At 43.5% G+C, this 24,503-nt stretch overlaps 1 protein-coding gene across 2 annotated transcripts; it reads right to left on the bottom strand.

Moving 5' to 3' along the window:
• Window positions 1–359: 359 nt before the first annotated feature.
• LOC110538670 (cAMP-dependent protein kinase catalytic subunit alpha) lies at window positions 360–23,735 on the bottom strand. Of its 2 annotated transcripts, none has more exons than XM_036938828.2 (10): window positions 22,706–23,735; window positions 11,832–11,893; window positions 11,146–11,274; window positions 10,762–10,860; window positions 8,308–8,390; window positions 8,018–8,144; window positions 6,917–7,012; window positions 6,528–6,650; window positions 3,952–4,116; window positions 360–3,619 (listed from the first exon to the last, which is right to left on the bottom strand). In XM_036938828.2, exons 1-10 carry the CDS (start codon window positions 22,749–22,751, stop codon window positions 3,494–3,496), a joined length of 1,056 nt encoding a protein of 351 aa, XP_036794723.1. In that variant the 5' UTR covers window positions 22,752–23,735; the 3' UTR covers window positions 360–3,493. The 2 variants fall into 2 exon arrangements, with proteins under 2 accessions (XP_036794723.1, XP_036794722.1); XM_036938827.2 differs by lacking the exon at window positions 22,706–23,735 and adding an exon at window positions 17,088–19,288.
• Window positions 23,736–24,503: the final 768 nt, after the last annotated feature.

Here is a 24,503-nt window from a genome sequence, read left to right as displayed (position 1 = left end):
ACCATGGCGGTAGCTGGCTCCAGTCCAGACACACAGCCAGGAGCCATCTTATCAGTGAAGCTATTCTCCTTCATCCCATCTGATATTTTCTGGATAGATGGCCAGAGGCTGAACACTCATCTGGAAGGCCCCTGAGGAATAGACAGATTGACATACATATTTGTATAGGAGGTGTAGGCCCACACACACAGGTTGAAATCAGCTCCTTGCATTATTTGTTCATCATGGCATCCTCTCCACCAAGATGTTCCTACAAACAACCAAATGTACTGTACAAACAGCAATACATTTTCTGCCAACATACACACACATTCTGTTAGCAAAACAGTCTGTATAATCTACAAAATGTACTCAAACAATTTTAATTTTAACAAGTAAAACTTTATTGGAATGATACATTTTGCAAAATATGACTTTATTTTTTTTAACATACTCGTTGTGTCCTAAGGGTATCCGTCAAGTTCTCCAGAAGGTAAGATAATTAAGACTGTCAAAGGCAGATATACAGTATTGTTTCCCGGGAGGTACAATAGACTACACCATCACCGTACCCAAATTGGGAAGGAAAAGGATTCAAATGTTTGTTGAAAATACACTTAGAAAATTAAAGCAACGTTTACTCCATGATGTAAAAAAAATGGAGACGTTCAATATGAAGAATATGTAAAACTAGAACGCTAACAAAGGCAATCAAACAGAGTGAAAAGATGAACACAGAAAAGCTGATGATAGGGTTATAATGATGCCAGGGGGAGTGGGAGGCGGTCTGTAGAAACAGGAACAAACATTTCATAGACATGAGGTCATGGGTCAGGAAAGCCAAATAAAAATTTTAAAAGCTGTCACATTAGTGGTTCATGAGCTTATTCCGCCTCTAATCACCGAGTGACTTTTCCAGCACAAAACCTTAAATGTTTGCAGGACCAAATGGTAAAAATTGTTTTCTGAACACCAATTGACCAACTTTCTAGTCACAACTTAGGCTTACAGTATCACATTTCTTTAAAAAAACAAACATTTTAAATAGAGACATGATTGGAGAAGTGAGGTGTGCTTCAAAGGGTCCTAGCAAGGCAGTGGAGGTGACTGGATACCTGTAGCTGGTACTGACCCTCCCTTACTACTAACGATGCTTAGAAAGACCAGAGGGATGCAAAACAATGAAACGAGCAAAATATCAGTTGGTTGTGGTATATGAATGGTTGCAAATCTGAAAGTCATTAAAACATGTCATGGTCTTGGACATCTTGCATTTGGTTGTTTTGTGTCACATGCAAGAACCGTGATTTTTATAATACATACGTAACATTTCTTCTTCAAAGAGCATACGTTTGGAAGTCTGTATCTCCACTCGATACGTTCATTTTCTTCTGTAAAGTAGCCTTCTTACCACACCGCTCCAGACATTCAGATGCAACCTCTAGGACTGCCAAAGAATCATTTTCAAAAATTTGAATGTGAACATTCGGTAGAAATAAGCCATACTACAATAGACTTAATGACAAAACTGATTGAAGGATAAATACTGTATATTATTAAACACAAGAAATGCATTTGAGAGGTGCACAAGGTGTGGTGCCTAATGAAGGCTGGTGGGGGTCCAAATCACTCAACATTTAGTGTCTACATAAGAAATGAATATAACCTTATTACCCCAAAATAAAAGCTTGTGGGAAAACAAAGCCTTGTTGACAATCAACTAAACCATGTCAATGTGTTGCGTCATCACACCTCTGTCTACAAACCAGCCATTGGTGAGATTTGGGCTGCGATTGTCTTGCATCCAAAAATATGACATTGCAAATAAAATAATCACAGGATAGCTTTTCAAAATCCATAAATCAGATTGTTATACATTTTATCTCATGAGGAAAAGGAAAATAATTGGACAAATTTACATCCTGACTTCCAACAGTCATACATTGTGAAAGGGTCCATTTGAAGATGATGAATTCAGGGGATGTAGGAGTAAACAGGCCAGCAGCAGGTTGAACAGAGCTGGTGAATTAACATGATTAAATCAGCATTAACCGTTCACATCTAACTGAACACTGAATGAAATGACATGATTTCTGCCAGATAAAAAGCGGGCCTCGATCCATCATACAAAAGGGGCAGGTGAGAGTCAGTTTGAACATTTCAGATACCTCACCACGACCAGAGCTGTACTCCTGTCACATCTTTTCTTTTAAAAGTGATATTGTACAAAAATAACATGCATCATTTTGCTACTTTTTCCTGCGCATTAAAAACCACCACCTTTATAGTTAACTGACAGACATGTCTGCGTAAGCAATGTCATTACTTTTGCGAATTTGGCAGAATTCATACTTGTTTGTTTATTTCTGAAATCTTCATTTCGGTTTCACATCTAAGAGACAACTTTGGGGAAAAAAGATGGATATTCACGTTTTTCTATAATACATCAACATACATGTATAAATTTGCTATGAATTAAATAAACACTAGTCAGAGAAGTGTGTGTAATCATTATGTTAGTCACTGCTTTTTAACCCACCCTTCAACACTAACACACAAGCACAGATTGACTTGAGGACACAATGACCCTCAAAGGGTTTTAAAATGCTCTAATAAATTCAGTTGAAGAGGAAAAGACAGACTTAATTAACATTAGAAATGCTCATGTACACAATTTCACAGGTCCCGAAAAAAGAAGGTAGTGAGACCTAAATGAAAAGAGAGAAATCATTGTTTCTCTGATCAAAAAGTGGTCAGCACTGCTTGAATTGCAAGCGATGAGAGAATCCTCTGAAACCAATAATCATGCCACAACGAGCGGACAGAAGGCGTGTGCAGAGAGTGTCAAGCTTTCAACTAGAAAGGGCACAAGGGCTGATGCCACCAATAGCCAAAGCTCTGCACCAATGCTTTCGACACGGTTTTGCAACCAGTTGGCATTATGATAGGCACGTCTGTTGGACTTGGTATTGCTTGGACAGAGTCAGGATGGAGAGACAGAGAGAGAGGGGGGGGGGGGGGATTGGGGTAACAAGATAGGAGTGGGTGGACAATTACAAAACAAGAATGAGATGCCCTCATTCATTGAGAAGCTTGTAGAGAGGACCCACTCAGGAGGAGCCTCGATTCAGTACCAGAACATCAATGCCTCAACCTGCCTGCAATGACTCAAAATGTGTCGCTACACCTCTGCCAAGATACAAACCAACTGAAGAGAGAGGTGGTTAGCCCCTACCCCTTCTACCCTCGCCACAAACACAAGAGGGAAAACAGAACATGGATAAGTAACAAGGTGAGAAACAATCAGAAAAGGCAACACTGCTGGCTCTTTCAGGTCTTTTCTCTCGTTCTTTTTCCACTCGCTCTTCATTTGGGGGGTGGGGTTGTTACATTGTTGATGTCGTAATTACAAAATGCAAGTTAGCAGTCCAGCTTATCACCTCTCCTCCCATTTCCTTCTGTTCCCGCCTTTTCTCTCTACATCCCTGGCTCTTTCCGCTACTCCTGGTTGGGCCTAGAACTCGGCAAACTCCTTGCCACATTTCTCTGTGAAGGAGACTCGGATTTCCTCTTCCTCATAGTCGTCAAAGTTGCTGGTGTCACCGGGGCCTTTGCACTTGGGAATAAACGGTGCCTCCACCTGAAACACAGAGAATGCTCAGATACTTGCTACTGTAGCTTTCACAGTATCATTCCTCCTCAGTTTCTGACATATGCGGTTTGACAGTCACTGGTCATGGACAACATGTTATTAGTCAAGTGGACCCCATTCCAACTATGTAAGACTATGTGAGTAATGCATGTGTAACATGTCTCCAAACAAGACCAAGCCAAATGGCATTAGCTCTGAATCATACCTGTTAAATCATCTCTCCCTTTCCCCAACCCAATCTCTGTCCCAACCAAACCTGCCTCTCTCTCCAGTGGCTATACAGTGAACAATAGAGGAGCCATGGAAGCAGGCCTTCTCACCTTCCTCTGGTAAATGGCAATCCAGTCAGTGGTGGCGAACCACTTGTGTCCCTTGATGTCGTTGACTCCGTTGCGCAGGTTGCCGAAGCGCTTGGTCAGGTCCACCTGGAGCAGGTTCCTCAGCAGGTCCTTCAGGTCCGAGCTGAAGTGGGAGGGAAAGCGCACCTGGGGACAGAGACACGTCAAGGTTGTGTTCAGTAGAAAACTTTCCAAAACAGAAAAAAAGGAGGGAGGAACTATCTAGTCATCCGTTACAGAAATTTTAATTTTCCCTAACAAATATGACTCAGTTACAGAAGACCAGAGATTGCCCATAGACTCTGACAGGGTCTGTTTAGTCCTTCTCCCCTAATGACTAAGGTTAAGATTGGGGTTAGATAGGCTCAGATCTAGGCTCAGATCTAGGAACAGCTCACAAGAAACTTCTTTAACAGGTATGTGGCTCACTGCTGAGAGAGGTCAGTGGGTCATGTGGACACCACAATACATTTACAGTGGGGCTGTGGAGTCATGATCTATGTAGAGGGGATTGGAAAACAGGTCAGGAGAAGTGAGCTAGAATTCAGCCTAACAAAGTGCTGTGTATGTATGAAGACACCAAGGTCAAAGGTCAGAAGAGAGTAATGCTAATGTGAATATAGCAACAAAAGCAGGAAAGGCACAGTAGGACAATAACAAGGTTTCCATCCAACCATTTAATGCAGATGAAAAAAAGTCACAACCGGATGATGGAATCAGGATATGCCAGTACAATTTTATAAATGAAAACAGACAATTTGTTCATTGGACATGGTGGGATCTTTTTGGGTCTCTAAAATGAATGTGAGAAATGGCAGTGGAAACACCTTTATGTGTAAATATTGATATAATGACCATCATACCGAAGTAAACTTGGAGTCACGCAGTGTTATGTGTGTGATCCTCTCACTTCGACTCGGAAAAGCATGCAGTTTATTAGGCTACAGATGAAATAAGTTCTGAACTTCACAGGGTGGTGAAGTAGAAGTGATGAGCTTGATGCTCCTTTCCTATAAATATTGAGGGTCTTATTCTGGTGACATGATGATCGATGCTTGGCTGCCGTTTGACCCCCAAATAATATTGCTCTAATCCATAATAATCTCATAATGTAGGTAGCCTACCTGCACTGTATCTGCGAGATGTTGGCTAGAGCACACATGCCCAGACCAGAATGAACACATTCGCTATATAAACCATCAGTAGAGTTGATCATTTCGATGGAAACCCATTTAACATGGATCTTTCCATTTCAGGACATGGGAATTGACCTCAAAAGTTACTATGTGCAATACGTCATCACGCACAGCCTTTTATTCACCACAAGTCTATTTGATAGCAACATCACTGGTGGGAAAATGTGCATATTGTTTTCTGCATATTTTAGAATACTCACATGAAAATCTGTTTCAAATTGGATGGAAACCTAGCTACAGACAGCTAATTAGTTTGGAGGTAAACTGCCTTATCTGACTGGTACTGAAAGCAGGTCTTAACTTCTTGGATATAGGGGGGCGCTATTTTAATTTTTGGATGAAAAACGTTCCCGTTTTAAACAAGATATTTTGTCACGAAAAGATGCTCGACTATGCATATAATTGACAGCTTTGGAAAGAAAACACTGACGTTTCCAAAACTGCAAAGATATTGTCTGTGAGTGCCACAGAACTGATGTTACAGAAAAAACCCAGATAAAAATCCAATCAGGAAGTGACGCATTTTTTAAACCGCCTCATGGCAATGACTCCTTATATGGCTGTGAAGGAGCTAGGAGTCAGCTTACCTTTTCCACGTTTTCCCCAAGGTGTCTGCAGCATTGTGACGTATTTGTAGGCATATTATTGGAAGATTGACCGTAAGAGACTACATCTACCAGGTGGTCGCTTGGTGTCCTCCGTCGCAATTATTGCGTAATCTCCAGCTGCAAGTACTTTTCCGTTTTCTTCTGATGAGAAGGCAACTGCCACCACTGATAGATTATCGAATAGATATGTGAAAAACACCTTGAGGATTGATTCTAAACAACGTTTGCCATGTTTCTGTCGATATTATGGAGCTAATTTGGAAAAAAGTTTGGTGTTGTAAGTGACTGCATTTTCCGGTGTTTTTCTTAGCCAAACATGATGAACAAAACGGAGCTATTTCGTCTACACAAATAATCATTTTGGAAAAAATGAACATTTGCTATCTAACTAAGAGTCTCGTCATTGAAAACATCCGAAGTTCTTCAAAGGTAAATGATTTTATTTGAATGCTTTTCTTGTTTTTGTGAAAATGTTGCCTGCTGAATGCTAGGCTATCAATACTCTTACACAAATGCTTGTGTAGCTTTGGTTGAAAAGCATATTTTGAAAATCTGAGATGACAGTGTTGTTAACAAAAGGCTAAGCTTGTGTTTGAATATATTTATTTCATTTGTGATTTTCATGAATAGGAAACGTTGCGTTATGGTAATGCGCTTGAGGCTATGATTACGCTCCCGGATACGGGATTGCTCGACGCTAGAGGTTAAAGGAAGAGTGTAATCTGGGTTTCTGTCTGATGTACTCTGTACTCACCTTCCCTGATACAATCTTCTCATAGATCTGAATGGGCTGGTCAGCAAAGAAGGGAGGATAGCCAGCAGCCATCTCATAAATCAGCACGCCCAGAGCCCACCAGTCCACCGCCTTATTATAACCCTGGGGGGGAGGGGGTAGAGAGAAAGAGGAGTGTTAGATTCCCAGGGAAAGAGGCAGAACTAAGCACAAAAAGAATGGAACGTGTCATACATAAGCTCTTCTCTAGTCAGCGGTTGTAATCATGGTCAGAGCTGTTTGTGAGTGGCTGTAGTGACATGATCTTTGCTGTGTCATGGTAATGACCCCTATGTTATGGTAAAAACCCCAGTGTTGTTATGGATACGAGGTGTGACGGCAGGCCGGGGGGTTTGGTGGTGACCACTCACTTTGCTAAGGATGATTTCAGGGGCCAGGTACTCCGGAGTGCCACACAGCGTCCAGGTCCGGCCCTTCACGCGCTTTGCAAAACCAAAATCTGTTACCTGGGAGGAACACAGATGTCTCAGCAATGACAAACAGTTCAGTTCTAACATTCGCTTAAAGTTATACTTCCAGGATTTTGGCAATGATGCCCTTTATCTACTTCCCCAGAGTCAGATGAACTTGTGGATACCATTTTTATGTTTCTGTGTCCAGTATGAAGGAAGTTAGAGGTAGTTTTGCGAGCCAATGTTAACTAGCTTTAGCATAATCACTGGAAGTCTATGGTATCAGCTAGCATGTGATCCCTTTAACACTTGAACCGCCTGGCCTTTCAGCCTACCAGCAGCCGCTAGAGACCGTTGCCGTGCGTTCCCTTCAGCATATGTATCAGACGCAGATCAACCCCCAAGGTGTAGCAAACATAAGCACAAAGTAAAACGTAAGAGAATTGTAGCAATCTGCAAGGCACTGTCAAATTATTAACATGGGCGTCGATGCTGATATATAAGCATAACAAACTCATTACACCATTGTTGTTCTAGATTAAATTAACTGCTTCACCCTTATCATTCAGTTAGGCCTAATTTCAATTAGATTGTGAAGTAACTTGCACAATTCTCACCCATTTGTCATTCATTCAGTGGGTTGGCATCATTTGCTTCCTTGGATAGAGTCAAGGATATGTTTGGCATTTTTCTAAAGGCCTACTGCAACACATAGCATATTTTTCTTTCCCTTACAATACACTAGTAATAGTTATAGTAAATAAATCAGTTCCATAACGGCATCTTTTACAAAGTAAAAGGTAAAAGAGAATGGTAGTTAAATGATGTGCTTCTGATAGACATAAACTCATCATTACACTATTGTCTTTTTAAATTAAATCAACATCGTCACCCTCCTTATCATTAAGTTTGGCCAAATTTAAATTACATTGTTTATTTAAGAGCATTTACAAAATCAGGGCATGTATAATGGATAGTATGTACAGCACACCCATGCTTGTTCTCCATTAGTCCTACCTGTATAGCTAGCTAGCCATTTGACTATGTGTGTGTTCTCACCTGTATGTATCCCTGGTTATCAATGAGCAGGTTCTCTGGTTTCAGATCTCGGTAGATGAGGTCCAGTGAGTGAAGGTATTCAAAGGTCAGAACAATTTGGGCGGCGTAGAAGCGGGCGTGGGGCTCACTGCAGTCAGAGAGAGCGAGAGAGGTCAGAGGGCAACGTGGACACCACAATATATTTACTAGGAGGCTGTTGTGGAGTCATGGTCTATGGAAAATGGGGAGGGTTAACTACTGTAGCTATTTGGTTATATTTCCAACAGTGGGAGACCAGTAAACAGACTCACCTGAACCTGCCAATTCTCCTTAAATGTGAGAACATCTCACCACCAGGGACATACTCCATCACCATATACAGGTTAGTGTTGTCCTACAGAGAGAAATATTTCACACAGTTGAGTTGTGAACCTCACCTTCACACACAAACGTGGAAGTATGTTCCGTCAGGAAAATGTGGCGCCGGACATTTGACCGCATTTAAAATCGACCAGACACATTTGCATTGGGAGCGTAACCTGATTAGGGGGTCCACCCACGGTGCTCAGAACGGCAGGAATCACATTTAGATTATGGTAATTAATCATAACAGAACATGCAAGCCCAGGATGCAATGACATGTCCCCTTACTGCACACTTTGAAGATGCTAGAATAACTGTCCACATGTACTTTTCCTCAGCCAACAAGACCAGTAACAAATAGTAAAACCATTAGCCTATGCACTTTGGGGAAGCAGTCACCATAACAAATTGCACCTTTATAATAAAACATTCCATGCATCATCCCGTTTGCAGACTTATGTAAGATAGTAGGCTATTTGTAATGCGATGAGCATATTGGATAGTCATAATTTAGGCTAATAATACAACTCAATCAAATGTTTGTATAAAGAGTTGAATGACTGGCTGTGTGCATATAGCGTAGATGCCTGGGCTACAGCAGACACCCTTCTTTCTTCGCATGGGAAAAACATCTCATTCAATTCTACTACACCTTGTGTGACCTGGAGACATTAGCAGAATCTTTAACACCACAAATGACAGGGTAGCCTACTCTGCTGCCATTGACAAACAGATCAATAAAAACAACGTTGTCCATAGAATAGGCCGGACAGAAGGGGAGACAAATAGGAGGGCAAGCTAAACTGGAGGAGGAAATGATTGCCCCCCCCCAAACAAAAAAAAACCTTAAGTGGCACTGACCCAACAATGATAGAGTGAATATGAGCAGTGCACAGTCACCGGTGATATGGCCGATGCTCTCCGCTGTTGCCAATAAGATAAACAGTAAACCTAAGTTGAATTTTGATAACTAAAAGACAGTTGAGTCTTTTCATTGTATTCTCTTTACAGAAATAGCCATGTGGTTTTCAAACTGTCTTCCCACAATTGAGTTTGGAAATATTGCAATATGCCTAGATGGGCCTCTACTTTTCAATGACAGTGGCAACCCAAATTGCGCACGCTGCCTTTCCTTCCGACTGTAGGCAATGCAATTTAAAACAATCCAACCTTTAAAAAATAATAATAATAATAATGTAAGGCTAGGGGAAGCTAATGTTCCTGTGGCCAATTCATGCTTTAGTAGCCTCATTTGAATGATTGTATTTATTTATTTCTGTGTAGACAGAAGTAGGCCAATTAGGCTATAATCATTTTAGCAATTTAACTCAATTTACTTTGGGAAAGCTTAGCTTCCCCTAGCCTTTTGGACACACCCCCTATGAGCCCATATCCATCTATTATCCCCCATTGTAGAAATGTTGGCCTACTCTATTGGTCAGCTTGTCGAGAAAGAAAAAGCCCAAATAGACTCTGCGACAGTTGTGGGACGATAGAGCCCAAATTCATATAACCAGTAGGCCTGGCTACATAAAAACAGAAATGAATGTGATGCAACAGATCAGAACGTTCAGCTTAAAATATTGATCAACTATTAACATTATTAGCGCAGCAATGCACCAAGGCAACATGAGAACGGGCATTTGGCTACCGGACAATAAAAAACTAGTTGAAAACCAATAGATCATGAGAGAAATAGTATACTGGTTTCAATGCTATATGGAAGTCTTTATTAAATAACTGCCTCCACGGATATGGTGGGATTTTGCCTAGGCTACTTTGAAGCAAGGTAAAACATGCCTCATATGTACTAAAACATTTCAAATAATCAAGTAGCTATAGGTTCTCAAAATGCAAACTACAATTTAAACGCGCTGCTGAAGCCTGCCTTCCGTTGCCTATGTTTTTGAATGGTGAACAGGAAGCACACTTCCAATTACCAGTTGAGAAACAGAAATATTAGCTATTTTTAATCATGGCCCATTAACTATTTTTAACACACAATTTAGAATTATTGCGCAATGATTGGGCTTATAAAAGCTGTATGACAGATTTTCCTCTCAAAGGTTCTGTATCGGTATGCTGTGCACATGTGATAAGAGACATAATGAATATACACACACAATTTAATTCCACAAAACGATGCAAAAGAACACATACCAATAATCAACGGTCAAACGTATTTACATCAACTGGTACGTTCATCATTGAATAGGCAAAAAAATAAAAATAATTGCAAAGGGTATTTTTCCCTTCTCCCGGACCATTGTCCAGTGCCAATTTTACTTCGCACCTTAAAACATAAACAATAAAAATACAGCCGAAAGTTGGCTATTACCGGCTAATGGAAACACTGACGCACACACACGAACGCATGCACCCACACGCGCGTCCAGCAGTACCTTGAAAGAGTGCTCCAACCGCACCAGGAAGGGGAAGCTGACGGCCTGCAGGATGCGTTTCTCATTCAGCGTGTGTTCTATCTGCTTCAGCTTCACCACCTGAGGGGAACAAACCAGGACACCTTGTTAAGCAAGGAGAGCCCCCTACATCTCTGACTAATGGGCTAAGAGACAGTAACAGCACCAGGGTTGAGGGGGTCAGATCCATTTCACATAAATCAACTCATGAGATTAATATACATTTGTATTCATTAATATAAAAATATCTACATGTACTGTAAAAGAGGACTTGGAGTCAATTCACTAACTGAATTTGAATTAAATCAAACCCAGCTCTGAAAACCATACAACGCACAACTGACTCCCTAGGCCACATTACCATACCTTCTGTTTGTCAAGTATCTTCATGGCAAAATGCTGGCCCGACTCTTTGTGCTTGACCAGCATGACTCGACCAAACGAGCCCGTGCCCAGGGTCTTCAGACGGTCAAAGCCATCCAAGGCTGCGGTGTTCTGGAGAGGAGAGCATGTCAGTTAGAACAGGGAAACAAGCCCAACACCGGCCAGAATGCCTATCAGGGTGCCAGAGTCAGGTTGAGTAGCAACACTGGACTCAAACTACCCATCAAACTTCACACTGTCCTGTCAAAAAAACAGGCAAAGCAGGATGTGATACGGATTGAGACATTCAGAAAGTGCAATGCGTCAGGCAACTGTTAGTCCTGCCAGTGCACACATATTGTAGCAAAGGTATGAGTCATTCTTACATTACTACAATAGCAAATTAAACTTGTGTTAAGCTAAAAGAAAAGGGAGGGAAAGTGTTATGCTAAATGCTGCACATAATCAGTAAAGATATCATTCTATGTAGACCAGGCTCATTTATTGTGTGTGCCCCAAAGCATAAAAATATGAAGTTCCAACAAATGTGATTGTAGTTAGATCCAGCAGAGGGCACACTTCCCTTCTCACCCAGGCGTGACTGACACTGGGCTGGGCTGGTATGCTGGGGTCTTTGAGCGTGTGCAGGCCTGTCATTCATTCCCACACTTCCCTCTTTCCTAACTCACCTGTGCTGGATTCTCCCATTTCTTGAGGAAATCCTCTTTGGCTTTGGCAAGAAACTCCTTCACTGTAACAGAGCAAACAGATGGTTTAGCACCTACCCTACTTCACGACACACTGATTCCATCAGACACATTTAGATGAGAACGAGGATGTTGTGATACAGTTCAGCAGAGGTTCACGTCTATAACCACTGACCAGAGCTATAATATAAAGACTTCTCTGTAAGGCTAAATAGTGATATTTTGGAGATGAACTGGAGCGTGTGTTAGAATGAGTCTTGTGTACCTTACCGGTGGCACAAGTATATCCCATGTATAGCCTAGCCCAAGGCTGCCCATCTCCCTCACTCTGGCCACACAGACAGGGCTCATTTCCACTGATGTTGAAGCCAAATCAACTGAGCTCATGTTATCTAATACTTACTCCTCCAGCCATGTCAGAACGAGAGCAGAGAGCCAATCGATACAGGCAGTCTATGTGAATGTATTGTGTGTGAACGCATTACGGTCTCTGTGCCAGTGAATGTGTGAGAGATTTTATCCACTCCAAAGTGACTTATCATAACCTTTATACAGTCACACACTCTAGCTCTAATGCACACATGCACACAGACACGGCATCACATGCAGAAGTGCAGCACATCTCTTCCTCTTATCTTTATTGGGCTGATCATTGTGCTTTGTGGGAACATGTAGATACCAGCCCTTCCTCATTAATCCCTGCTCATATCTATCTATGCCTCAACACTGAGGACAGTGGCTGGCTGCTACTTGTATGAGAGTACCAGTACCACTCAACACTGGCTGGCTGCTACTACTAGTAAATTAGCATCACTAACACTCAGCACTGGGGACACTTGCTTGCAGGCTGCTACTAGTAAGCAGTACTATTAATACTACTATAGGAGACAGAGGGCTGAGGGAAGGGGGGGGGGGGGGTATGTACACTACAGTAAATCGATGGGTTTGTCAGAGGAAAGCTGAACATTTAAATGTTACCCTCTTAAACCAGTATGCAATTCTCTTTAAATTAAGAGATTAAACAGATCTCGAAAATCTTGTGTCAATTTATGGCTCACACATGGATAGCCTAATACACCATCTGTAATCTGGAGAACGCCACGCAATCCTTACATTCCATAAACATTTTTGTTCTGGCGAGCTGCGAGCTTGTCCCTTTCATAGTAAAAATTGGAATTCGTAACATATCATACAAAATGGATGACGTTGTACACAATTGTTGGGGAACCATTTTGGCTCGTGACAACAACTTTCAAAACTAGTGGATGAAATGATACAAAACCTCTGGAGCATCACTAACAGTCAAAACCTCAAAGCCATACAGACCCTTGTGATCAGCACTAATCTCCTCAGTGGTTCTGCTTTTCTCCATTCACAAAGGGGCTATAAACACACACATACCCACCCCTCTAGCAGCTCTCTCTGGAGAACTCCAACAGAAGAGGAAGACCAGAGAGCAGCACTGACCAAAGTTCATATAAACATGACTACAACCATGTTGCTCCCATGCCAGAGCCATTGAGAAGAAAAGCAGACTAGTCTCCTGGGAGAGTACATTTCCCAGTCAGTTTGTTCCTTTAGGTAAACCACAAGTCTCCCATAGAAGACACCACTTCCATACTGTAGGCCTACAGCCACAACTAAGGAGGAAAGTTATGTCTAGCTATCAAACAGCTCAACAGTTAAACCAACAATGGTCCAAGTGGAATTGACTTGATCTAGTGCAGACTTTGTTAGATTTGCAAGGCTTGGCTGCCACGAATACCATCTGATGGGTGGAAGATGATTCCTAGCCTTCCTCTCCACTGCCACCCTCCCTTACCGTCAGGGATCACTATGGGCATCTCTGGTGCTGCAACCGCAGCCTCTGCAGCCCCGGAGCCAGAGGTGGACCCAGACTCCCTCTTCCTGCTACCATGCCTCCTGGAGCTCTTCCTGTGGCTGTCTGAGCCTGACATCAGCCCTGTCACTTCTACGTCGCGACCTGCCTCTTCTTCCTCGTTCCTCCTCACAGTGGTTGGCTCATCGCCCCTTCTCCCATTACGTCCAGAAACCCAGACAACCTTCAACCTCCTTGGTTTCTTCTCTCACCTTCTACATTCACTTTTGTCTGTCTGTCTTGTGTCCTGGCAAAGAGCAGAGCTCATTCAGCAGCCAGAGCCCCTGGTAGTCCAGAGCCAAATAAAGCCCACAGTGCTGTGCTCTCGTTACAACAACTCACAGATCAATTGGACCTGTGCTCCGTTTGTGTCTATTTATTCTGCACACATTTCTACCTCCTGCTCCCTATCCTGTAAACACACATCAACAGCAGGGGCCTGGTCACCAGGGGGAGGGGCATCACCACAACCAGGGGTTATATTTATGAAGCCCAGAGAGGAACTCTCCTATGGAAAAAAAGTCATGACAGTCCTCTGCTCTGTCAAACCAGGAGATCAACCTGAATTCCTGGCACCATCAATATTACTCTCAACACAACCCATCAGTAGACCAAGGTTTTTTTCTGCTCAGATCATGTGATCAGGAAAACCTCCTGGGTCTATGTTGAGGTCGACAGATTAAATCGGAATGGCCGAAATCAATCATTTTTTTACACCTTTATTTAACTAGGCAAGTCAGTTAAGAACACATTCTTATTTTCAATGACGGCCTAGGAACGGTGGGTTAACTGCCTTGTTCAGGGGCAGAACGACAGATTTTTACCTTGTCAGCTCGGGGGATTCAATCTTGCAACCTTACAGTTAACTAGTCCAACGCTCTAACCACCTGCTTCTCATTGCACTCTACGAGGAGACTGCCTGTTACGTGAATGCAGTAAGCCAAGGTAAGTTGCTAGCTAGCACTAAACTTATCTTATAAAAAACAATCATAATCACTAGTTAACTACACATGGTTGATGATATTACTAGTTTATCTAGCGTGTCCTGCGTTGCATATAATCGATGCAGTGCGTATTGTTGCTCCAATGTGTACCTAACCATAAACATCAATGCCTTTCTTAAAATCAATACACAGAAGTATATATTTTTAAACCTGCATATTTAGCTAAAATAAATCCAGGTTAGCAGGCAATATTAACCAGGTGAAATTGTGTCACTATACAAATGGTATAGAGAGAAATAGTCCTATAATAACTACAACCTAAAACTTCTTACCTGGGAATATTGAAGACTCATGTTATAAGGAACCACCAGCTTTCATATGTTCCGAGCAAGGAACTAAAATGTTAGCTTTCTTACATGGCACATATTGCACTTTTACTTTCTTCTCCAACACTTTGTTTTTGTATTATTTAACCAAATTGAACACGTTTCATTATTTGAGGCTACATTGATTTTGATGTATTATATTAAGTTCAAATCAGTGTTCATTATTGAACAGTATTGTTGTAATTATTACAAATAAATAAAAATAAATGTAAATAAAAAATATATATTTATAAATAAATAATAGGCAGATTCATCTGTATCTGCTTTTTTTGGACCTCCATTAAAATCGGTATCAGTACGACGTTGAAAAATCATAGTAGGTCGACCTCTAGTCTATGTAAGTACCCATGTGAGATGCCACAGCAGGACGGTGTGAAACCATTTCAGATGTTTTCTAAAAAGCTTTTCTAAAGAAAAACCACAGCAGTCACAAACCAACCACAGCAGTCACAAACCAACCACAGCAGTCACAAACCAACCACAGCAAAAACACATCCCTTCTAGTGCCCAATGCAACACACACCACTGTGCCCAGGATCGATGTCCCGATCAATCCCATCTCTCCCCTGGGCTTGGCTGGGACCTTGTGACGCAGGCACAGGGGGTTAGATTGGGGCACGCTGACCGAGATTTCACTCTGTAGCCCGCCAAACCACATCAGACCTCATTTATAGAGCACACATCCCGCAGGCAACGCATTAGAGGCAGTGGACAAGTGGAGCTGGACATAGAGACGTGGGGGGGGGGGGGGGGGGGGGGGGGGATTATTTATATATATTTATTAGTGAGAGAGGGAGATATAGTGAGAGAGGAAGCGAAAGAGAGAGGCTGCAGAGAGACATCCGTTGGGTGTGTGAGAGAGTCCAGAGGAAATGAGTGATAAATCCACAACCCAGCCACTTCACAGACCTCAGTCTTTACAGTCCTTGTGGTTTGCTTCTGGCCACTGTACTGTCAGGTACTTAGGTTCAGTCAGCACTTGGAGTTAGTTACAAGAGGTGAGTGACTGGGCATTCTTACAAGAGTATCTGAGCATGCCCAGAAGAACAAAGTGCCTTTAAAAAGAGTCAAGAAGTGCTGTGCTTTACAAATACCAGCCTGGCCCTGTTATGCAAGCCAGCGTAAACCACCCCGCCAGCGTAAACCACCCCGCCAGCCACACACATATTTATAGCCACAGTGAAAGCTCCACCTTTACAGTGTAGCATCACAGGGCCAAATGCATGTCATTTCATATGGAGGGACTGACTACTGAGCAGTACCCACACAGAGGGACTGTAGACAACACTGGAATGACATGTTCAGATATACAAACAAAGATTGAAGGAAGCTAGGGTGAGTCAGACATCTTGTCCCCGAGACAGACACATGTGGCCCGGAGCACATAGAGGGAACCCCGCTGGACAGACACACCGGCAGGTTTCCCGGGAGACAGACAAACGGCTTCCCTGGAACTTTGTGACGCAGCCGACACCAGGCAACAGAACAAACACGAGGTGCTGAATCAAAAAGAGCTTTGTGTGTGTTGGCCACACAACATCAGTACAAAAACAACTAACCTAGCCAAAAACCAAAGCTAATCAAATTGAGTCTACTTCCGTAAAACCCGGACCAAAGCAAAGTCATCCTGTCCAACACACACAGCTATATCTTACTATATAGTTTGGACTTCCTGGGGACAAAAAAAAAAAAAAAAAAATCCCATTTAAAATCCTATTTTCCCTACACCTAATTCTAACCCTAAAATTGCATTTTTACAAGTGAGAATCAGCAAAATGTCCACACTTGAATTTGAGTTGGTTTAGCATTTTTATGAGAACTTTTGGTACTCACAAATATAGTAAAATGCACACAGAGAGCACCGATTCCACAAGAGAACTGGAAAACAGTGTGATTGTGTACAGACACACCCAGTCACATCCCCCTGCCCCCCTCAAGCCACTCCAACCAATCACTCCCCTCCCTCCCTCGTGAGTGTCGTGGAAAAGGCTCCGCCCCCTTGCTCCAGTCAAGTCAGTCAGTCACTCACTCCAGCAGTGGGCCGCTGGCTCCTCCTGTGGCTGGCAGTGTCTGCCCTCCCCACCGCTAGTGTTTCCCAGACAGGGCCCAGCGTGCTGGAACAGCCTCCCCGCCAGCCTGTGCAGCATCGACATGGCACCAGCCTAGGACCTGTAGCAACTAGCAAGGAAAAAAAAGTGTCCTTCAGAGAGGAGCCCTGAACTTCGAGACAAGTGGAGCACCACCGACCCTTGGAGGATTCTGTATAGGAGGTTGGATATCTGACTAGACTTGAAGCTGTCCTGCCATGTTATGTAGGTAGAGACAAAGCCTGACACTCTGCAGCAATGAATCCAGAGGCTTCTCCACTTCCTGCCTGAGCTCATACACAGTCCACCCTGCTCCTTCCTGTGGGCCCTGGCTCAGCTCTCCACAGCAACGCCTCCCCCTATGTCCGTCTGTATCAGGGAAGAGAGGGCAGGCCGGGCTGAGAGAAAGGGTCCACCTGAACCGGACCTTAAGCCTCACCGTACTCTATAGTCTCGTCTCTCAGAGCGGGCTGCATGTTGTCCTTTTCCTCTGGTTGTCCAGTTGAAAATAGCTTCCCTGCCGTGGTGGGCGTAAGTGTCTGAACCCCCGGTCAGCACCTGTCTCTGGGGATCAGGGCGGGCCCATAGCGAGGCCATCCAGGCCGATAAGGATGTCAAGCATGGCATGTGGAAAAACCTCTGACGGCCCTGGGACCTCCTCTGCCCCCGCCCAGGGGTCGGATCTTAGCAGTGTGCAGCTCTCCGCTAATCCCTCCATTAATACGACATTAATACCATTTAAAAACAAAGCTGTGTGCTTAGACAACTGAGAGGCGGTGGAGCAGTGATCTCTGGGCGGCCTCGTTTCAGTGGGACACAGACCCAAAGACAAGGGTTAATGCTACGAGGCTGGTCCGCTCTTCACATGTATGCTCCACAAGCAGCCGAGGCTCATTTCACAGACACTCGTTCCAACCAAGCGCACGCCAATGTAACAGCTAGTGTTATGGATGCATAGCCTACACTGTTTTTCCAAACCTGCTCCGGGACTGCCACTCCTCTACTTGTAAACAGAAAAAGCATTTAATGGAGTTTGGATGGGATGCTGCATTGCATTCACCCTCCATGGAAAGCTCTATTAGAGAAGGTGGTTCATTTCCATAGCGATACTGAACATTTCAGTTACAGAGGGTTAAAAGACCAGGATATCAATGAGGGAGAGACAGTCACCACTTATAGGGAAGCAGAGAGACAGTGGAGGAAAAGGGAAGCAGCGGGGAAACAAATGGATGGCACCGGCTAAAAGCTGTGCAGAGCAGCTTGAGAGGGAGCCGCGACCCAGAGATGGGCAGGAGGGCACACAGAGTGTTCTTGTTCTAAATGCTGTTCATCACATGATGTTCAAGAGACTCCTCAGCATCACGGTTTAGCCTGGAGAGGATCACACCACCCGCATCATATGACCCCGCCCCTGTGCCTTCAGTGTCCCACCACACCCTCTCTCTCCTTCAGTCAAGTACAGTGTGGGATTCAAGGCTGATGACCACTAGTGTGTTTACATTGGGGTTCCCCCGAGTAACATCCATTATATAAACAAAGTCAGACATCTGGCAAAGTTTGGCTTCTTAAAGTTGTATAGGCTGGGGCAGGGATAAACACTGAAGTCCCAAAAAAGAGGAACATAACAAGGACCATTCTATCCTCTATTCCAAACTAGGCTGACTATTTCTCCTGAAAAGCTGCATCCAGAAAGGACATCTGCAGTGTGTTTAAGTCCTATACATAGCGATTTACACTGAAAGTAGAGGATCGTCCCCCTGCTACCTGACAGGTGTGCCTCTGTAGTGGCACCGATTGGCCTAGACCAGGGAAGGGCAACTGGCAGTCTATGGCCACCCCTTGGATCATTTTCCACCAAACCATTTTTTTTAATAATATATAATATTTGGGGGAGGGGGACTCACAGGGTCTGAACTTATTTTTGAGCGTTAGAATCAAATGTTATTTGTCACATGCTTCGTAAACAAACGATGTAGACTAAAGGTGTCTGCATGCTTCCCAGCCGAAACAGTTTGGAAGAGTATGTGCATATATTATAACGTTGTCTTTGGACTTCGGAGAAGGTTTTTCCACAGCTGTTCAGAGCCCCATCGGTGATTGGTCAACAGTAGGGACTCTTCAATAAAGTATTTTTCATTCAACGAAAAACTCATTTTCATGCACATTTTTTCATTACAAAACACTGCACCAAACATCTTAGATGTAAAATTGCATGACTAAGATCTTTGCAAAAATGTCAACATTTGACAGAATTCTTGAGTTACCTTAGATTAATTATAATTGAGGAAATGTATACTGGCTATGGCGTCTCAAAAGGGACAAATAGTACTATTGCCACATTTCTCATTTTTCAAGCAAAGGTCTTAAGGGAATATGCAAGCATCCTAGTTCGGCTAGGCGCCAGCCGAACAGAAGCATGCTGGCGCCTTAACAGTGAAACGCTTACTTACAGGCCCTTCCCAACAATGCAGTGAAAAATAGACAAATATAGACAAAATTAACAACAAGGAATAAATACACAATGAGTAAGGATAACTTGGCTATATACACGGGGTACCAATACCGAGACAATGTGCTGGGGCACAAGCTAATTGAGATAGATATATACATATAGGTAGGGGTAAAGTAGCCAGGTAGCCTAGTGGTTAGAGTGCTGGGCCAGTAACTGAAAGGTTGCTAGATCGAATCCCCGAGCTGACAAGGTCAAATCTGTCGCTCTGCCCCTGAACAAGGCATTTAACCCACTGTTCCTAGGCAGTCAGAGTAAATATTTTTTTTCTTAACTGACTTGCCTAGGTAAAGGTAAAATAAAAAGTTACTAGGCAACAGGATATATAATAAACAGTAGCAGCATGTGAGATGAGTCAAAAGAGTTAGTGCAAAGAGGGTCAATGCAGATAAGCAAATAGCTACTTTGACTAACTATTTAGTAGTGTTATGGCTTGGGGGGGGGGGGGGGGGGGGGGGGGGGGTAGAAGCTGTTCAGGGTCCGGTTTGTTCCAGACTTTGTGCATCGGTACCGCTTGCTGTGCAGTAGCAGAGAGAACAGTTTGACTTGGGTGGCTGGAGTCTGACCATTTACGGCCTTCCTCTGACACCAACTGGTATAGCGGTCCTTGATGTCAGAGAGCTCGGCCCCAGTGATGTACTGGGCGATACGCACTACCCTCTGTAGCGCCTTGCGGTTGGATGCCAAGGGGTTAACATACTAAGCAGTGATGCAGCCAGTCAAGATCCTCTCAATGGTGCAGCTGTAGAACTTTTTTAGGATCAGAGGGCGCGTGCCAAACCTTTTCTGCCTCCTGTAGGGAGAAGAGGCTTTGTTGTGCGTTCTTAACAACATGTTGGTGTGTGTGGACCATGTTAATTCCTTAGTGATGTGGACACCAGGAACTTGAAGTGCTTGACCTGCTCCACTACAGCCCCGTCGATGTGGATGGGGGAGTGTTCGGCCCTTCGTTTCCTGTGGTCCACAATCAGCTCCTTTGTCTTTCTGGCGCGAAGGGAGAGGCTGTTGTCCTGGAACCACACTGCCAGGCCACTGACCTCTCTAAAGGCGGTCTCATCGTTGACTGCGATCAGGCCTCCCACCATTGTCTCATCAGAAAATGTAATGAAGATGTTGGGAGTCATGCACGGCCACGCAGTCATGGGTGAACAGGGAGTACGGGATGGGAGTAAGCACACACACCACTGAGGGACCCCCATGTAGAGGGTTTGTGTGTTGTTGCCTAACCTCACCATCTGGGGGCAGTCTATCAGGAAGTCCAGGATCCAGTTGACGATGGAGTTGTTCAGTCCCAGGTTCCAGTGCTTAGTGATGAGCTTGGAGGGCACTATGATGTTCAACAATGAGCTGTAGTCAATGAAAAGCATTCTCACATTAGGTGTTCCTCTTGTCCAGGCGGGAAAGGGCAGTGTGAAGTGCAATAGAGATTGCGTTATCTGTGGATCTGTTGGGGAAGTATGCGAACTGGAGTGGGTCCAGGGTGTCTGGGATGATGGTGTTGCTGTGCGCCAAGCCATTCAAAGAATGTGAGATGCGAGTGCTACGGGGCGTTTAGATAGATTACCTTGGTGTTCTCGGGTACAGAGACTATGGTGGTCTGTTTGAAACGTCGGTATTACAGACAGTATTACAGAGAGTGAGATCACACAGTCATCCAGAACTGCTGGTGCTCTCATGCATGTTTCAATGGTGTTTGCCTCAAAGCAAGCATAGAATTAATTTAGCTGGTCTGGTAGGCTCGTGTCACTGGGCAACTTGTGGTTGAGTTACCCTTTGTAATCTGTGATAGTTTGCAAGCCCTGGCACATCCGACGAGCATCAGAGCCGGCGTAGTATGATTTGATCTTAGTCCTGTATTGACGCTTTGCCTGTTTGATGCCTCGTCAGAGGTCATAGCGGGATATCGCATAAGCGTCCGGATTAGTGTCCCACTCCTTGAAAGCCACAACTCTAGCCTTTAGCACAATAGTAGAATACACACAGTGCAATTGCAAAATGTGGTTGTTCATCAGCAGTTTCTCTTGTTATGTCAGCTAACATTTTTTAGGTTGGAAAGTTAGCGGTAAACTAGCTAAACTGGTTGTAATCATGGTTGAATTACCGACCGGGGTGGCCCCATCGAATTTGTTAGTCACTGTCAGTCATATATTAAAAACATTTCTCTCGACCTTATGGCAAAATGTGTTGAACTGCTGGAAATTAGCTGTAAACCTGCAACAGTTTCTCTACGTCCCATGACAAAATGTGTAGAACTCCAGGAAATTAACTCATAACATACATTTAGCTTATGGCCCCCAAAAGGCTTTAGCTTAGGGCCCCAAAATACTTTCTTTGGAGCCTAGGCCTCTGACTGCAAGTGTGGGTATCGATGTGGTTACAGACCCTGGAGCCACTGCAGCCCCAAATGAGGAGTTCAGATTTGTGGTTCCCACCCCCATCAACGTTGCCCAACCCTGGCCTAGATAAAGATGCAGTACTACCAAACATACAGGTGAAAGAGCAGTGTAGTAGTCAATTCAGTTGGAGTTTCACATCAAACTCAGTATTGACAGTCCTGCAGAGAACTATCAACTGTTGTACATGACCCCCAGGCATGACAGGTGGAAGCCTAGGCCGAGCATTTGTTGTGAAAATAGGATGCAGTAGGTAGATATGTGTAGTTGTAATTGGCTGACATGGGCGTGTGTCAAGTTACCCGTCTGGTTTGGGGGGGTTTCCTGGCTACAACCAGACTAATCTTTTGGAAATTCAAGATAAAAGGGTTTACCTTTGTCAATACTCAATAGCTATATAATCATATATAAGCGCACAATCTGATCAACAAGAGGCCAAAGTGAAGAGGGGGGGTCTGGGGCGCGTACAATTTACCATACAAGCTTACAAGGCTGGAGATTCTAAAGAATACATACATGTAATGACTAGGCCACAAGATGATCTTGAATGCATATTACTTTCATCCCTCCCGTGTAGCAATGCAGACATGTAACAAACCTTAGTTACTGTTAGTTGTCAAGCAGCTAGTACTACTAGTAGGAAGCAAGGTAAACTCACCACTTTCCATCTCGTTGCCCTTCTTGGCGGTGGGCGCGTTGCCCATGATTGCAGGCCGATAGGGATCCCTTGGATCTGGGATACTTTTGAGTTTTCACGAGCCCTTTTAGTTCTGTATTTGAGGAAGCTGGCTACTAGCTGGCTGTTATCATGGCTAACTAGCCAACAGTGAGGTGTCAATTGTACTCCGCTACTACTTTTCCTGGTTGGGGGGGGTAAACTAGCTAGCTGCACAGGCTAGCTAGCTGGCCAGCCAACGGCTAGCCAACGACCTAGCTAGCTAGCCGGTTTTCCCTCTATTTCGGTAGCGAATGTTGCTTTTCTCTACCTGGTACAATCAAGAACGTCGAACCGGTTCGGCGCGCCTGGCTAGCTCGCTAGCTATCGTCGCCTTCCTAGCTAGCTATCTATCAGTCAGTCAGTCACTTGCAGACCCCACTAAAGGCCCTTTACTTTCCAATGTATTCCAACACAAAAACCTTATATATCCACTTTTCCAAGTAATTATTATTGCAAATCGATAGCAGCCCCTTCCTTTCCTTGAGCTAAGGTCCGATGATTTCTCAGGTTTCAGATCCGATCAGCTGTGGCTTACTTGCCAAAATCAACAGCCGTCCATTAATCCTCAGACTACAGAGAGACGAACTCTTGCTTCAGAGATCCACCCCCTGAATATACCTCATTGGCCAATACTTATGTGACAGACAGTACGAGACAACTGTTGATTGGATATGCATCAGTAAATCCAATCGTTGTGATGTTGTGATTTGTCTATTGGTATCTGTCAAATTGTATTTTTAGCCCGCCTTCTCAGACCAGCTAATAACGTCATCTATTATTTTCCTCTAGTTTGCCAAATGGTTGGGTTTTCCTTGCTGATTTTGGTTAACTCAATGGTCGAGTAATTCAGGTATGATTCACCGCTTCCAAATGTTCGTCTTATTCGTGCATAATAAAGTATTATCGAAATGCAAGGCCTGTAGCAAACTGGCCCTATACCGACCCCTCCCGCCCGACTAATCCGTGATTGGCTGTGTGACGTCAAGACGGGCTATTTTTAGAAAGTTGGTTAGAATGTAACGCACGCGGAGACTAGATTTTCAGAATATCAAAAATAAATGAACTCGGAGTAAACCACTTGATACATTCCAAGTTATATCGGCAAATGTACATTTAGATTGAGTAATTTAGCAGATCGACGCTTTTATCCAGAGCGAATTGCATGCATCTTAAAACAGCTAAATTGGACAAAAATGTAAATGTTGTTAGTATGACTGGTAAAGAAACCAGTGTCATTTAGTTATAATATTTTATATTGCACGAATCGTCCTAGATATCAGATTCTACCACCAGACAGCCCACATTCACATACTGCTTTTACCATTATCTCCTATGCAGAAAATGACAGCCATACATTTCATAGCTGTCCATAATTGCAAGCGTCCATACATGCATGTTTTTTCAGCAAACCGTTCACTAAAGGATTACAATTACATTCAGTGAACTCTGAAGTCAATGACAAGATAACATGATTCAGTGAAAAAGGGAGATTTGCATGTTAACATTTGTCTTGAACACAACTGTAATTCAAATTGCATGGCAACAAGTAAGCCAGGCTACCAATTTCAAAATGTGCACTACAGGTGAGCATACTTCACGAGAGATATTTATGAATGCAACAAAAAGTAGAGGAAGCCCCACCCATTATTTTCAATGCAAAACCCTTCAAAGTTGAAAAAAGGTGATTCTCCTAGAGTTCAACATCTGCCATTGTTATCATGTCTCAAAGCTTGACAGG

The sequence above is a fragment of the Oncorhynchus mykiss genome, chromosome 12 (genome assembly GCF_057628025.1).
Source record: "Oncorhynchus mykiss isolate SJ-2025 chromosome 12, ASM5762802v1, whole genome shotgun sequence".
NCBI classification, from domain to species: Eukaryota; Metazoa; Chordata; class Actinopteri; order Salmoniformes; family Salmonidae; genus Oncorhynchus; species Oncorhynchus mykiss.
The sequence above is the reverse complement of the archived record's forward strand: the minus strand, read 5'-3'. Positions and strand labels throughout refer to the sequence as shown.